This window comes from Etheostoma cragini, chromosome 20 (assembly GCF_013103735.1).
Source record: "Etheostoma cragini isolate CJK2018 chromosome 20, CSU_Ecrag_1.0, whole genome shotgun sequence".
NCBI lineage: Eukaryota > Metazoa > Chordata > Actinopteri > Perciformes > Percidae > Etheostoma > Etheostoma cragini.
Window position 1 is genome coordinate 15,804,569 of NC_048426.1, and position 15,519 is coordinate 15,820,087.

At 39.2% G+C, this 15,519-nt stretch overlaps 2 protein-coding genes across 5 annotated transcripts in view; one reads left to right on the forward strand and one right to left on the reverse strand.

The window, feature by feature from the left end:
- acp7 (acid phosphatase 7, tartrate resistant (putative)) overlaps window positions 1-12,952 on the reverse strand; it is a 14,123-nt gene extending 1,171 nt beyond the window's left edge. The window contains exons 1-11 of one of the 2 annotated variants that reach the window (XM_034858571.1): window positions 12,889-12,952; window positions 11,548-11,684; window positions 10,142-10,342; window positions 9,882-10,064; window positions 9,410-9,435; window positions 8,389-8,486; window positions 2,873-2,935; window positions 1,978-2,092; window positions 1,351-1,464; window positions 573-639; window positions 102-169 (exon numbers count right to left, since the gene is read on the reverse strand). In XM_034858571.1, the coding sequence (XP_034714462.1) occupies window positions 102-169; window positions 573-639; window positions 1,351-1,464; window positions 1,978-2,092; window positions 2,873-2,935; window positions 8,389-8,486; window positions 9,410-9,435; window positions 9,882-10,064; window positions 10,142-10,342; window positions 11,548-11,656 (1,044 nt within the window). In that variant the 5' untranslated portion in view covers window positions 11,657-11,684; window positions 12,889-12,952. The remainder of the gene's footprint in view (window positions 1-101; window positions 170-572; window positions 640-1,350; window positions 1,465-1,977; window positions 2,093-2,872; window positions 2,936-8,388; window positions 8,487-9,409; window positions 9,436-9,881; window positions 10,065-10,141; window positions 10,343-11,547; window positions 11,685-12,888) is intronic. The other variant, XM_034858572.1, reaches the window with a different exon arrangement.
- Window positions 1-15,510, forward strand: part of LOC117935931 (KATNB1-like protein 1) — a 33,362-nt gene extending 17,852 nt beyond the window's left edge. Inside the window, exons 1-10 of one of the 3 annotated variants that reach the window (XM_034858576.1) lie at window positions 12,259-12,566; window positions 13,207-13,319; window positions 13,429-13,466; window positions 13,557-13,833; window positions 13,953-14,068; window positions 14,158-14,208; window positions 14,287-14,376; window positions 14,536-14,646; window positions 14,955-14,977; window positions 15,086-15,510. In XM_034858576.1, the coding sequence (XP_034714467.1) occupies window positions 12,488-12,566; window positions 13,207-13,319; window positions 13,429-13,466; window positions 13,557-13,833; window positions 13,953-14,068; window positions 14,158-14,208; window positions 14,287-14,376; window positions 14,536-14,646; window positions 14,955-14,976 (897 nt within the window). In that variant the 5' untranslated portion in view covers window positions 12,259-12,487 and the 3' untranslated portion in view covers window position 14,977; window positions 15,086-15,510. Of the gene's footprint in view, window positions 1-12,258; window positions 12,567-13,206; window positions 13,320-13,428; window positions 13,467-13,556; window positions 13,834-13,952; window positions 14,069-14,157; window positions 14,209-14,286; window positions 14,377-14,535; window positions 14,647-14,883; window positions 14,978-15,085 lie in introns of those variants that run through there. The other 2 variants (XM_034858574.1, XM_034858575.1) reach the window with 2 other exon arrangements.
- Window positions 15,511-15,519: the final 9 nt, after the last annotated feature.

Below are 15,519 nucleotides of genomic sequence, written 5' to 3' on the forward strand. Positions count from 1 at the left end.
TTGGAAAAAGGCTGCAATGAAACAAAGAGTGAAAAATTTAAAGGGGTCTGAATACTTTCCGTACCCACTGTATGTGGTAAATTAAGAACACAGGAGCTGACCTTGTCACTGTAGACAGGCCAAAGCCTCTCATATGTGTGCTCATGTGCCCAAAACTCCACATCCACTCCTATAAAAAGATATTTAATGATAGTCAGCAAGACTGCCCAAACAGCTCATTCAAACACATTCTGCTGCGTATTCTAATGTTTCTCAGATCCCCTGCCAAGTTCATTTTGAGCTTTCTCAGCAATCAACAAAAGCTTAAAATCAGAGCAACCAAAATGGTCAATGTTTCAGCATAAGTTGAATATTTAAATGCAACAAACAAAAGTCTGAGAAATGTAACAGAGGAAAAAACATTTGCAAATGGGTTGTTGGGATGTCAGCCAGACCAAAGGCCTGCTTTTTTAATAAAGGATGTTTTGATTGCTCTGCTGAACTGTTGGAACTTTAGTCTGTCTGAGAGTACAAATTTGTAATCTTAAACACCTATTAGAAGCACACAGCTGGTTGTCAAATAGAGACCATACCATGGCGGTAAAATAGATCTTCGAGACCAGGAGCTGGCGGTTTAGTGTCATTCCTTCCCAGTCTGACCTGAGATATAACAGAGAGGAACAATGTCAGAATAAATTGGCATTAGTGTCAGAAACACTACCTGCTACCTAAAACACCACCTGGTAGAGCCCTACCATGCATTTGCCAGCAGTGCTGAGGGAAGTAAGTCTAATTGGAAACTATTTGGTACAAATAACAGTGATAATGACAGAATACTCAATGTGGTTATAGGCTGCGGTGTGATATTTCTGCTACCAGGGATAAATAAAGGGCAGCTAATACAGCAGAAAACAAATGCTATAAATACCTCTTTAATAATAATAAAATAAAGAAATAAATAACCTAAAAAAAAATGAGTTCTTTAAAACAAATAACCTAAAAAAACGATGTAATTTGTAGGCAATGAACAAAATGTTTTAAAGTAGTAATATAATTTCTTTTGTTTGGCAAAATCCAATAATAATTATGTTACAGTAGGTACATAGTTGTATTACCAAACATTTGTAATTATGCTTTGCTAGTAAAATTGTCTAAAATGTTCACACTTGAGCCCAAGCAGGGGTGTCCAGCTTTCCACAGCTTCTTTTAACTCCCCGCTCTAAGGAGAGTTTCTCATAAGACTACCTGTCAGTAAGAGTTTTAGTCTTGATCATTTTTATAAGGGAGTGTGAAAAAAATTAATCGTTTAGGATACACCATACATTAGAAAAAGTGTATGAATTAATGAATAGGATTCAGTGGTTTACACACAAAGGAGTCAAACTTGGTACAGTCATCCTGGTCGTCATCAGAGCAGTACATAGGCCTGTGTCCCATGGTGATGATCCATGGACGCACTGCTCGGTTCTCTGGCTTGTTGGCCTCCTAGGTTGGTAGAAGGAAGTGGTGAAGACACATATATATAAATGGGTAACACTTACACACACACACAATAAGGTACATAAAAAAGTAGGTAGTTAATGATTTACAAATGAGGACCGAATGAGGAATGTATGAGGAATCAAGGGTTAATTAATAAGAAGTTACTGATTGACTGTGATTCAAGCACTAATAATTATTTACTGTTAAACAGACTGGTAGTTAATGTTAAATGAATGAGGAACGAATGGTTAATTAATGAGAAGTTGGTGATTGACTGTGATTCAATCACTAATGGCTAGTTACTGTTGAACAAACTGGTAGTTACTGTGTTTCAGATTGAGATTCGAGGACCATTTTATTTTAGAAAAGAATGAGGAATAAGTAGATGTATAATGGAGAAAGAAATAATGGAATTATTACTTAAATATAATGAAAAAATAGAGAAATTAAGTGTGGGAACAAAGCAGAGAACTTAGCCATCATCAACACATGTAACTGCCTGGTGTGGTCATTAACCTCCAGGTCTTTCTTCAGCCACTCATACTGCCTGAAGAGGAGCTCCTGGCCAAATTCGAGATAGAAATAAACCTCAGTGGAGAGGGAGATGATGTGCGCGGACCCCAGGTTCCAGCTGTGGACACACACTGTTAAAATGATACACAGCCTTGAACCAGTAGAGGAAGCATGGTAAAAGTCAGTGGGTAAGTAAGAACAGGCCTGACTTTAAACGCCAGATAAGTGTGAAAAGTTCTCCAAAATCGGGCCACGTTTAGTCTCTGACATTTTGCTGCAGAATGCGGTGCCAGATCCACTTTGGAGAATACAATTTCTTGCTGTAATAGGAGTGCTTCCGTGTTCATCCTGCAGGGTTAACGGAAAAGCATGTGTGCTGTATGTGTGCAGTTTCCAGAAACAGTCTTGGGATTTCAGATTGCCTCCCCTTGTTCCTAACCGGCTCTCAGCCAGCAGGCCTGTTTGCATCTAGACCAAGGAACTGATCAGTGGGCGGGTGGCCTGTGGTCTAACAACGTATTATTTTACGTCTGAGAGAAGGAGGTTTGTAGTGGGCTATGAGTCACCTAGTTAAATGTGTAGCTCCTTTGTTTAGTCCCAATGTCCCTGAGATAGGAGAGCACTCCTCTGCTGCCAATTCCTCTGGGCTGCCTCTTACAGCTCATTAATGCTTACTAAAATACAGTAGGAGGTTTGGTAAACCTTAACATGATACTTCACCAGGCCTGTCTGAGCGCTGTCTGTGCAGCTAGCCTCCACTTTTTCTACTGACCAAAACCGCTTGTGGTTAAGTATGTCAAAGTCCACCTTAACTAAAGCAACATTTGGCTAAGTCATATATTTTGTTATTCCATAAGGCTGACATTCCATAAGGCTGACATATTTTCTTTTCCCTTACCTGTACCACAGGCTCTCAGTCTGGCCTGGCATGCTGAAGCGGTTCCTATAGTTGGAGAAGTTACTGTGAACAAACAAGAAAGTAAAAAAAAAAAAAGGTTTGTTAGACGGACTGATCATACAACTTATGTTCTTTGGATATAAAACAAATCAGCAGTTAACACCACAGATTTCTGCTCTCTTATATTGTGGTGCCTACACAATACGCTGAAGATAACTCTCAGCTTTACTATGAAATATAATGAACCAGAAATTCTTAAAATAACTGTTAAATGTTTTATTTTACTTTTCATGTAAATCTGGCATAAAACTCAGGGTTGTATATAATTGGTCAAAGACAATCATCAAACTGTGGTGGGGACATCTGTGTCAAACTAAAAAAAAAAATACTAGTTTTAGAATTTCTAAGAAACCATACACCTTGCTGTTGCCAGGATATTGGTGGCTGCCTCTCGAAATTAAAGGCTGTAGAAAAACATGGACATGGCTTCTGTGACCTCACTCTATAGGTTTCCGATGGGAGGTTTAGAACCATGGTCAGGTAATCAAAATTTGGGCAATGTGGGGGAGCCTGGGTGGAGCCGAGATGGGACAAGCAAGTAGGAGCCACTACGGCTGAAAGCCCTACACCTGTCAATCAAGAAACAGGCCTCTAAATACCCCCCTTCTAAAACCATGACATCTTCTTTTAAGAACAGTGTAATTTTAGATCCATCAGCCATTTGAGAAATCAGATCTTAAAGCACTTCCACAGTGGTTTAGCACTGAGATGTGGTGGTTCCCACTTGATCCAGATGCTTGCAGTTATCTATCACCGCTGCTACAGTCACCACCACTAATTTCTAGACTGTTTGCATGGCACCAGATGACAAAGTCAAACCTTTAGGACAAGACATCATTAAAAATAGCATCCGATCAAGAGTGACCCATCAAGCACATTAAACCAGTACTCTGCAAATATTACACTGTGCACACCATGTGAAAGGGAAAAACTCTTTCATGGAAAGCTCTTCCTGATGCCAACCTACCAGTCTCTTTTTACACGCTTTTTAATCCCTGCTTGAAAGCAGGAGTCAATTCACTCAACAGGCCATTAACTTAGCAAGGTGATGGGAATGATTGTTTTCTTATCTTACATAAGAGAGGGAAAAAGGCAGTACTTCTGGAGTGCACCCTGGGCAGGGTGGGACAGTTCAGATCCTTGTAGGGTTGGGGGTAACTAGAGACCAGCAGGGTCAAAGGCTAGGAACAAGGGTAGAGGAGGATCATAGATACCTTTATTAATGTGAGTAAGTCTACTAAACTAGTAATTTATGAGACACAGAGGGTTAAGTGGCCAAGGCCAGTGTGATGATACAGTAGAGGCCAGTTTTTGATCTGTGATATTATAGCACAAAGTAAAGTACCGTTTGCCTCAGCATCTCTCTATGTCCATCTTAAAGGTGTCTATACTGTGGTAATAAGTATTTAAAACTTCAAATTCCACATTTAAGTCTTAGTTATTAAGAAATAATTTAAAACAAGCATCATAGCATTTACAACAATGCATTAAATTACAGTAAATTCTAATCCAACCAAACAAGTAATTTAAGTTAAAATAAAGCTAAAGAGTGAGATCCGTTGCTGTGAAAATGAATTATGATCTGAAGCTCTCAGTCATGGCATTGAACCAGGAACAGTAATAAAATGGGTTCATACTACCATCTTGTGGCAAGGAAGTGTACCCGCAACTATGTAGAAGGATATGGGAAGGCAGTTACAAATACACAATCCATTTTTTTATTCAGTAAATAGTGCAAATACATTGGGGCTCGAAACTTTGGGCACCCCAGGTAAAAATGTGTATTAATGTGCATAAAGAAGCCAAGAAAAGAGGGAAGAAAATCTCCTAAAGGCATCAAATGACAGATTAGACATTCACATAATATGTCACATAGTATTTCCATCATTTACACTTTAAAAATAACAGAAAACAAAAAAATGGAGTCTGCAAAAGTTTGGGCACCCCTGCAGAGTTTATAGCATACACCGCCCCGTTTGGAAAGCTGAGACCTGACAGCGTCATGGATTGTTGTCAATCATCGTCTGGAAAGACCAGGTGATGTCAATCTTAAGGTTTTAAATGCCCAGACTCATCTGACCAGGCCCCAACAATTAGCACCATGGGTTATTCTAAGCAGAACTTTCAAAAGTCTTTCAAAACTGAAACTGAAAATGGTTGATGCTCACAAAGCAAGAGAAGGCTATAAGAAGATAGCAAAGCATTTTCAGATGCCAATACCGTCTATTCAGAATGTAATAAAGAAATGGCCGTCATCAGGAACAGTGGAAGTTAAAGCAAGATCTGGAAGACCAAGAAATATCACAGACAGAACAGCTCGCAGGATTGTGAGAAGAGCAAGTCCAAACCCAAAACAAAACAGAACTTTTTGGCCGGAATGACCAAAGGTACGTTTGGAGAAGAAAGGGCACAGAATTTAATTAAAAGAACCTCTGTCCAACTGTTAAGCATGGGGCTGGCTCAATCATGCTGTGGGGTTGTATTGCAGCCAGTGGCACAGGGAACATTTCACGAGTAGAAGGAAAAATGGATTCAAAACAATTTCGGCAAATTTTGGATGCTAACCTAATCCCATCTGTGAAAAAGCTGAAGTTAAAGAGGAGTGGCTTCTACAAATGGATAATGATCCTAAACACACCTCAAAATCCACGGTGGATTACATCAAGAGGCGTAAACTGAAGGTTTTGCCATGGCCTTCACAATCTCCTGACCTCAACATAATTGAAAATCTATGGTACTGCTTAAAAGAGCAGTGTGTGACAGACAGCCCAGAAATCTCAAAGAACTGGAAGACATTTGTAAGGAGGAATGGGCAAAGATACCTCAAACAAGAATTGAAAGACTCTTGGCTGGCTACAAGAAGCGTTTCCAAGCTTTGATACTGTCCAAAGGGGGCAGTACCAGGTATTAACTCTGCAGGCTGCCCAAACTTTTGCAGACGTAATTTTTTTGTTTTCTGTTATTTTGAAAGTGTAAATGATGTAAATGAAATCAATTTTTTCATTACATATTAGACGAAAGTCTGATCTGTCATTTGATGCCTTTTGGAGATTTTTTCCATCTTTTCTTGGCTCCTCTATGCACATTAATACCAATTTTTACCTGGGGTGCCAAAACTTTCAAGCCCCACTGTACTCTCTAGAAATCCAAGAGTGATATAAAAGAGCACACCCTGAGGGAAACGATTAGCCTGTAGAAATGAAGTCAACTGCAGGCTTTAAAGTCTCTCGATTTTGTAGCAGTGAAAAATCTTTTAAAATATGACAAGCTTAAATTTGTTTCATTAATCCGCACTATGGGAGTCAAACGTAACATGTGAGTCATCCTCTGTAACCAAAAGCACGCTTATTTCCACGTGCGTTTGCTTTCCCATTTAAACAAGATCGAGATAAAAATCTGGAGGCTGTCAAAGTCAATGTGAAGAACCTGACTCTTAAACTGACCCAACAAGACATTCCCTATTCATCAAATCTTCCCTTTCATCATCTGATAAGCTTAATGGAGAAACCAAAGGAACAAGTTATATTCTCAAGGAAGCGTGTCACTAAACTCTCATCACAGGACAGCAACAGTAATTTGCCTGTCCCACCGAGGGCCAGATGAACCATTTTGTGCTTGGTGAACAAAGGCAGTCTTGATTGGGGCCTTAGCATCTTCTGTGGATCCCCTGTTCTCATCCTGCTGGAATGCTGACTAAAAACATTTGTGGTCAGCCATGTTTCAATTGCCTTTTACCCATTAGATTTTGCGGTTGGAAAGAGAGATGAACAGAGAAGTACAGCGAGAGTATATCAGACAGAGAGGAAGAAAAAGCAGGGGCCGGCTGCTGAGAATATTTAGATTCCTAACAACACCGCAGAGCAAAACACACATTTAGGTATAGGAGAGGGACAGACAGAAGCTGGATTTCTGGTTATGTAATACAGGGAACTGTTTCTTGATATCAGGTTCTTAGTCAGGATGCATTGCCAAGAAAAAGAAACTACTGTTACTAGCTCCTTAATGAAGACCAGGCAGTATTCGCATTACACATGGCAAGGCCACGCGAGGATTGTCTTAGTATAGCAGGGGCAAGTAAATATTATGGCGCAAATCAGGCACCTCTAAACGTTTCAAAATGCCTAAACACACACAACTGACTCCAGCTGATGTGCTTGAAATTTAGGGATACATTGACTGCTTGCCCTCGGGATGAAAGGCATTTTATGCTGCTGAAGGCTTTTATCTTCATAAATTTTACAAGTCCTGTGTCATCTTCAACAAAACAACATGAAACTGAACTCAAAGATTTTACAGATTGTAGGCTACAATTCACACACAGCTGTACAATTTGGTTCTGTATTAGGTTGTTAATACAAACCACCCTGATTGATTTTTTTTGCATCCTGGGGAGATAATAGGCTGAGGGGACAGAGACACGATGCGAATGTGTCAGAATATCAATGTACATCAAGGTTGCTACACTTTGTTTAGGTCTGCAACAAATAATTATTTTCATTGCCATTTGTACTTAATTTTCTCAATTATAGCTCTAACTATAAAATGTGATGAAACAGTTAAAATGGCGATTACATTTGCCCAGTTTCCAAGCTCAAATTGTGTTTTGTCTTGCCACGAGTCTAAAACTGAAAGCTATTCAATTTACTATATACTATATACAGAGAAAAGCATCACTTACTTAAAATTATATATATATCGTTTGTTTTCAAACACTTAAGCTGCTGCATGGTTCTCTCCTCACTGTCCTGTCTCTCAGTTCAGAAACATTCCCTGACATTAAATATGAACAATGCGAAGATGAGTCTAAAACGCAGACAGAGTTCCCTCCACCACGGGCCGTCTCCGGGAACTGAAAAACAGATAGTAAGCTGATCATTCTCAGTCAGATAAATGTTTGTTTTGGAGAGCGTTGCCTTGTTTAGATGTTGGTGGTTCCTGACACTGCTCCAGCCTTAAGAGACCAAAATAGCTCCCATCTGTTCAAATGGTACAGGGAAGAGTTTTCAGTAGACCAAAGTGTTTTCTTTATAGTGGAAAAACTGCAGCTCACCATAAAGGTTGTTTATAGGGGGTTTGCAATCCCTCCCCCCCACCTCCCGTCCATGGACACTCACACACTTAGCATTTACAGTAGCCAGTTCTGAATGCAATTTGTCATGAGGTGTCTGGCAAGTCTCTCTAACCAATATGGATGTACAGTACTGCTATTTTGCCCAAAACCCATTAATCATAATTTTGCCCTGAAGCAGAATGTGAATAAAATGTAAACAAAATGGAAAATATTAGCTAGTTGAAAGCAGCAGACACACAGGAGACAGTCGGACAGCTTCCATCTTGACTGCTGCTGACTAAGAATTTCTCTTGACGCTGTCACTGTTAACAAAAACAATGCTTCACTAAATGTGAGTTAGTTTATATATACGCCCTAAAAGAAAAAAGAAATAAATTCCACTCACTATGTAGATTCGTGGTTGCCTGGACATGTCATGTAGGGCACGTAGGCTGCTATGGACTGAATCTGCTTCATGAACTCATCTCCAACCCTGGCATTGTCCTGGAACAGTGACATGCAACAGATAAAACATGACGCCAAAGATTTTGCTGTCAGACAACAATATTTCATTTTTCTTCATTCACTGATATTCAGCCAAAGTAGTTTTAAGTACTAAGTCCAGTTTTCAGACACCTTTAGGAACCAAACAAACCTCTGTGAAACCAGAGGCATTTTCTTTTTAGATATGCTCACACTGGTAACGCAGCTTTTCAAAACACATTCTGGTTCATGGCTGTACACTGAAGGCTTTTACCTGCCACAAACATCAATGACCTTTCAGACAAAATTCCCTTTCTCTGCTTTTCTATTTATAATATCAGTGAAGCCACAGGATGTACGTGCACATTCCAGCTGAAGAAAACATCTTGGATGAATTATGGTTATTAATTTTTTTTTTGCAGTAGTCTGCTGATTGCATTTAGAATTTTGCCATATTCCAAAATAAAGGCTTGAATAATAGAGGACCTTATTTCAGGAAAAATTATATAAACTTTCAAAACAAGGTTATGCTAAATATCACAGATGACAGTTGGGAGGTTTTTAGATGAGTAAATATGTTATTGAGACTTAAGATTCAGGTTTTGAATGTCCCTTATTTTATTCAAGAAATACTTGGGCGACATGACCATGACTCTCATCTTTCACCGCAGGCTTAAAGTATTTCACAGTGATGCTAATCATAAGCTGTGTGTCTCAACCACAGCTGGAGCCTTCATATGCACTGATAATAAATAGCGGTGAGTCTTGGGAGTAGGGGCAGTGGAGAAAGCTAAAGTGGCCTATCTCATCTGTCATTGTGGAATAACTGGAATATCAGAGTGGCTTTAAGAATATATGCTATTGATGAAAGATATTAGCTGTCAGTGTCTGGGCAAAAGTGTAATCAGAGTTCATGATATTGAAATGACAGAAGAGTAATGTACCTCATGCATATCGTAGGCAAAGTCCCCTGTAAAACAAATACATCTACAGATTAGAATGAATCTTTAGGTGTTTTGTTTACTTATTTAATATGGTTAATCAACTTAGAGGATATGCTTAATTGTTTTCTTGCAGAAAGTTAGATAAGAAGATCAATTCCACTCTTATGTCTGCTGCAGACGGTAGTTTGATTAGCTTAGCATTAAGACTGGAAAAAGGGGGACCCATCTAGCTTGGCTCTGTATGAAGGTAAATTCATCCGTACAAAAACTGAAATGTATAAGCAAGAATTTGTGTTTCTGCAGGGAGTTAAATGCTGGAACGTTTCTTTTTTTTATAAGTGTGCTTTAGAGATACCCTGGAAACCCAGAGTTTTCTGAGACAAGTTGCCTGAGACAACACCTGATAAAACCTAATGCCTCTTCATGGCTTTCCCACTGCAAATTGTAATATTTTAATCAGTGTGGAGCTTACCTACGTGCAGGATGACATCATACATGCCAAGTTGTGTCTCCTTTTGCAGTCGAGCCAGAGACTGAGGGTTCTCATTGCCCATGTCACCATACACTGCAAACCTGGGACTGAAGCTAGTGCTGTCATTCAGAGCAGTGAAGGAGAACATGTCGCTCCAGCCATCATCACTCCCACAGTGGTAGACTGAAATTACACAGGAGAAGAAAAGCTCTTAAAAATGAGTTATGAGTGAAAGTCAGTAATATTAAAGCTCCACCAACCATAAGTTGCAGTAGGTTTGAGGTCTGTAAGAGTGACTCTGTGGATGTACATCTTCCTCATCTCTTCTCCTGAGTCCACAAAGAGAGCAGCGTCACCTTTGGCGCTCATGTCAAAGAGCCGACCCCCAAGAAGGCCGTACTCCACCTTGCTCTCTGTCTTATTGAAGGTGGTCCAGGTCACCACCATAGAACCTGGAACTCCTGTGAAGAAAAACCCAATTATTGGACTTGTGATGTAGATTGATTTGACAGAACAACTGGATTCACTTACTGGTGCATTTATTAAAGCCAAGAGATGCTTATAAAAAAGCTGACTTTGCACAAGAGTGGAGCTTTTGATCTTGCCGCTGGCGAGCTATAACCATCAGAAAGCTGAGATAAGCAACTGGCCAGGTACTCATTTCATCAAGACACCAACATCAATTGCATTTAATGACTACCACGTTTTACCTTCACGGGGAATGAACGAAAGAACATTTATGCTGCGCAGACTGTAGTGAATTATGGGTAACTTAAGTTATATGCATGGCATGGTGCCTTTGACCTAAATGACTTACAAAGACTACACGTTGAGTTTTTCCGAGCAATGGGGAACTTCAGACATGTTGCTGTTGCATTAAATATTTTGTCAAACATTTTGTCAAGACATTGTCATTAATGTTCCTATATTGTGAAAAGTGAAATTTCCATGTTTTTATTTTATTATAAAGCAGTTCAAGGTGCTATATAAATAGTTTCAAAAGCTCAGATCTATAGAGAAATGAACACAGCCCATATTTAGGAATGGGCCATTAGTACTTCCCTATAGTTGTGATGTCGCAACTATACAAACGTGCCGCTACAGTCATTCCCCGGCTGCAATGACAGTGTAGAGACTCAGAGAGCGCAAATGCAGAAGACCCAAAAACGTTGATCAATCAGAGAAGACTTAGCATTTTCATGGGAGGGCCTTAAAGAGACAGGCACTTGAAATAGAGGGTTTTAGACAAAAGGGTGAATACAGGCATATTCAGGCAGACAGAGAATGACAAAAATATGTTTTTGAGCATTAAAACACGTAAACGTATTTTTGTAGATGTCCAAAATACAAATGTGAACCTGAATATTTGTATAATATAGGAACTTTAAATAAGTTGCATTCCATGAAACTTTGTTGTTGTTTTTTTACATATCAAGATCCCTGAAAGTGAATCTGAACTTCAGTGAACTTGTTGCTGAACAGTAACAAAACTTCCAGCGGCCCAGATGCACTAGTCCTTTCAGTATATTTATTATTGGGTGATTTGAACAAAACATCTGTAAATCTGCAATCCATATGACCTGGATACTGGTTTGTATTACTAAGCGGAAAATTGTCTCCCTAAATGAAAACACATGAGGCTGATGGAAACACTTCAAATGCTTACCTGGATAAGAAAGGTGAACTTGCTCAGGCTGGGTCCAAATGGGAGGAACACCAAGCACCAACAGGGGTGCGAGGCTTAACAAGGCACAGGCAGCATGAACAGGCACCATTTTAACACAGGACTGCAGGAACAGCAACCTGGTTAAAGTAATAACACACACCCAGAAAATAAAACAATCTTGTCACTGTAGTCACATGATGTTAAAAGCTTTCGTGACAAACATCACATGACTGAGCCTACTGTTATAAAACCAAGTGAACCAATGGGTCTGTTTCGAAATGATACAAAGCATAGCCTCAATATATTATATAATATATTTGGTAATTTACACAGCACTCAGTGGCAGCGACATATGCACACACACACACACAGATACCTTGTTTAGGGTATTCTGATGAGGACCTCTGACTGCATCAGTCAACCCAAATGATGAAAATGCAGAACCAAAACAGCAGAGTCAGCAAGAACAGCACGGAAAGAGATGATGTAAAAAAAACAGCTGATTTTGTTTTTCATTTTGTAATTGAGGAAATCAAAGTGAGCTCAAGTACAGTAGAGATTAGCCCACAATCCAAGGCTTGCCTCGGATCAATAAAGGACTAAGGTAAACAGCTGATGTGTCTCACTGATTAAAGTCGAGTAAGAGTAGGGGCACTGTCATGGTCGTGGCTCATAAAAGCAAAAGCAAGATGCATTTAAGCCAAAACACGACATGCTGATGTCATTTATTAGTCATGGTAACTGCCTCTCCAGTTGAATGTGTCTTTCAGTCGGATCAGCTGACTGATAAGACCCCCAATCTAGACTACAGCTTTAATGAAAAGTTTAGTTCTTGAAATGTGTACCACTGATATCTCAATAGTCGCTAGATGGTGTACACTGCACAGACTGAATTATGAATAGGATGCTTTATTCTCTGATACTGGGCAGTTGATATCGGATGTTAGCTGGTGGGCAGTCGCAACAGAGTCAAAGGGAAGGTTTGACTTCATTATCCCTGTTTAGGAATGGGAAACAAGGTGAGTTACACCATTTAGGATACGTCATCGTGTTGTAACGAAATGATATCCTGTGGAGGTTATACACTATTTATGGACCACTGGTTGTAACTTTTTTTGTCTATTAGTGACAGCCTATTTAGCTAGCGTTTGTTGTTGGCTGGCGAAATCTTATGGTTATTCATTGTAGCGTTAAGTTACGTTTATGATACGCACAATACAAAGCCTTTTTTATGTTGTCTACTAACAACACGTAGGCACCAGTTTAAATATACTGAATAAGGCTCTCAAAAAGCTCAACTTGACCCGAATACATTTTAAATTGTTAATCGAAAACACTCACAACACAACTTAGCTGTTTAGTCAGGGATCAGTTCCTGTTTACGTCATTGCGCAGAAGCTCAAACAATGCCCGCGTGGATTGTGGGAAATTGTGTTTTGCCTTTAGAGCCTGTAAGAAGATGAACACGTTATTCCTTTTTTAAACAAACGAAAGACATAACAAAATAAAATATGAATGCTGTGAATAATAGATTTAGTGACATAATCCATATTGTGATTATCTTATTGTGTTGACCTGACCACATCTGACTGTGTGCGCATGTATGTTTTATGTCTAACAATTTGTTATAACTAACTAAAGGGGATTCTCTTTCCCTAGGTCTAATGGACTCCAACAGTGAAGACGGAGAGTACCAAACTCTTGAACATGCCTTTCAACAAGATGCAGCCCAGTACAGCGTGACCTATCTTCATGGGAGAAAAACAAAAGAGGTGAGCTGGGTCACACATTATGACACACGAATGTATCTCTGTGTACTGGACCCCTCTTGCTTCTTAACTGTGTTATTTATCACTATGCAAAATATGATGTTACATGCAGGTGGATTACAATAAAAATGAGGAGTTCAACAGAAAGAGGTAGGTCATTGCATATTTTGGTTACATTACCGGAAGTGCACAAGGTGATTTGGTTTACAGCAGAATGTTTGAACATTTTACACTGCACAGGTATCCAGTTAGTCGCTCTGGCAACAACCCGGGCAGAGTGAAGCGGGTAGTGTCATGTAAGAGGAAGACCCATCATCTGACAGTGACTCGGAGAAAGCAGCTCGGGACTGGGAAGACTTCTGATGCTGCAAACAAGGAGAATGACATGAAGTGCATGGAGGTTATGCACCAGGAAGTATCTGACATGGACCCTTGGGAGTTCCCACTAAATGTCACTAATAACCACGAGACTGGTAATACTGGTTCTGAACAAGCCGGCTACTGTACACTCACTGAGGTCAGAAATACTATGACAACTCAGATATATTTATTTTTTAAATTTTAATGATTTTTGCTATGAATTACTGTGTTACCAATGTGCAGAGAAAAGAATGTGAACCTAACAATGTTTTTCAGCTCACAAGGGATCACAGCACAATGACTGATGTGCTCTATGGAAGACATCTGAGACTGAAAGTATCTTTAACGTTATGGCAGAGAAATGTTGGAGAGCTGTTGTCATACTTTGTGAGGTACGTAGTTTGTAGTTGGGTTGAAAATGTGATGCACAGAGTGTTCGCTAGAATTTCACTAGTATTTTAATGTTATCGTCTTTGTGCAGAATCCAAGATATTGGTGTATTTGTCGATTTCCTCCCACTGATAAGCAAAAGGTGAGTGGCTTGTAATTGGTCTGAGCTACACTGCCTACACGTGCAGTAAATGTCGCTTTAACCTAATTGTCTCTGCAGCATTGATGAGGATCCCCACAGGGTCACCATTGGCTACTGTGTCGACCTCTTTCCTTTAGTTAAGAAAGTCCTCTCCAATCCATATGAAGAGTAAGTATTCTTTCTGCAATGAAAAAAAAGTGTTTTCTTTTTGCAGTGCAATTGAATTATTACAGAATTGGAAGTATCATGTACATAGGGGAACAGACAGTATGTGGAAGGACAATTACAAAAATATTAATAAATTAAGATTGCCTTCTACTCTCACAGGTATCTCATAGTTGGTTTAAAGTGGATAAGTTCAGTTTTGAAAAACTGGTGGGAGGACCTAAGAACAAGTGGCTGTAGGGGATCAACTACATGTAAACTTCCGAAGGATAGGTAAGTGTTGTTTTATGAGCTGTAGGATACTAGAGACAGAAATTACGTTTATATTCAAATAAAGTTGTATTGTCAAAGCTGAAAAAAACATTATGACAAAGTAAAAAAAAATAACATATAAATCCATAGAGGCCACTTAATAATAGCCCGAATTTGCCACTATTTTCAATAGTTTGCCCAATGTGTTATTAGAATGCACAGCCATTGTGGTAAAGCAGTAATTTATTTTCATTTTAGAAATTTCCAGGCATTTAATCAGCAGTTGTTGGAGTTATGGTATCAGAACCCTTCACTGAAATCTGTTTTAGGAACTGCTGGAGACATGGCTAAGGTCAGTGCTCCATAAATGAATAAATAATCACCATAATCATCATCATTGGCTTTAAATTTTATAATACAAAAACAGTCATTCTCTCACATCATCATCTTTTTCCCCTAGGTCATTGACTCCTTTCTGTCTCAACTTACCTGACGGCATCAAAGAAACCGATAACAGATTTTTCTCTGGTAGCAGTCCACTCCGTAGATTGGAGCGACTGTTGTTTCCACGGAGAAGTGCCTTTAGCCTGTAGCTGTCCCCAGGGGATATCTTGATGTATTTATTGCCTGGCAGATGAAGTTGAACAGTACAAATATTGAAAATGTGCAACATAAACTTAATAATTTGGCAAATTTGACTTGATGGTCTTTTCATTTTACAAGTAGGATGTTGTAATCATGGATCATCAACAAGGAGTTTTATCATTGTGCAGTTTCAGTTAGGTCACAGAAACTTGGATGAATGTAAGAATGTTGTTTCATTGCAATGTGCTTATTCTCTTTGATTGCACCATTGATGATGAATAAAGATACTATATTCAGTTTTAAAGTGTC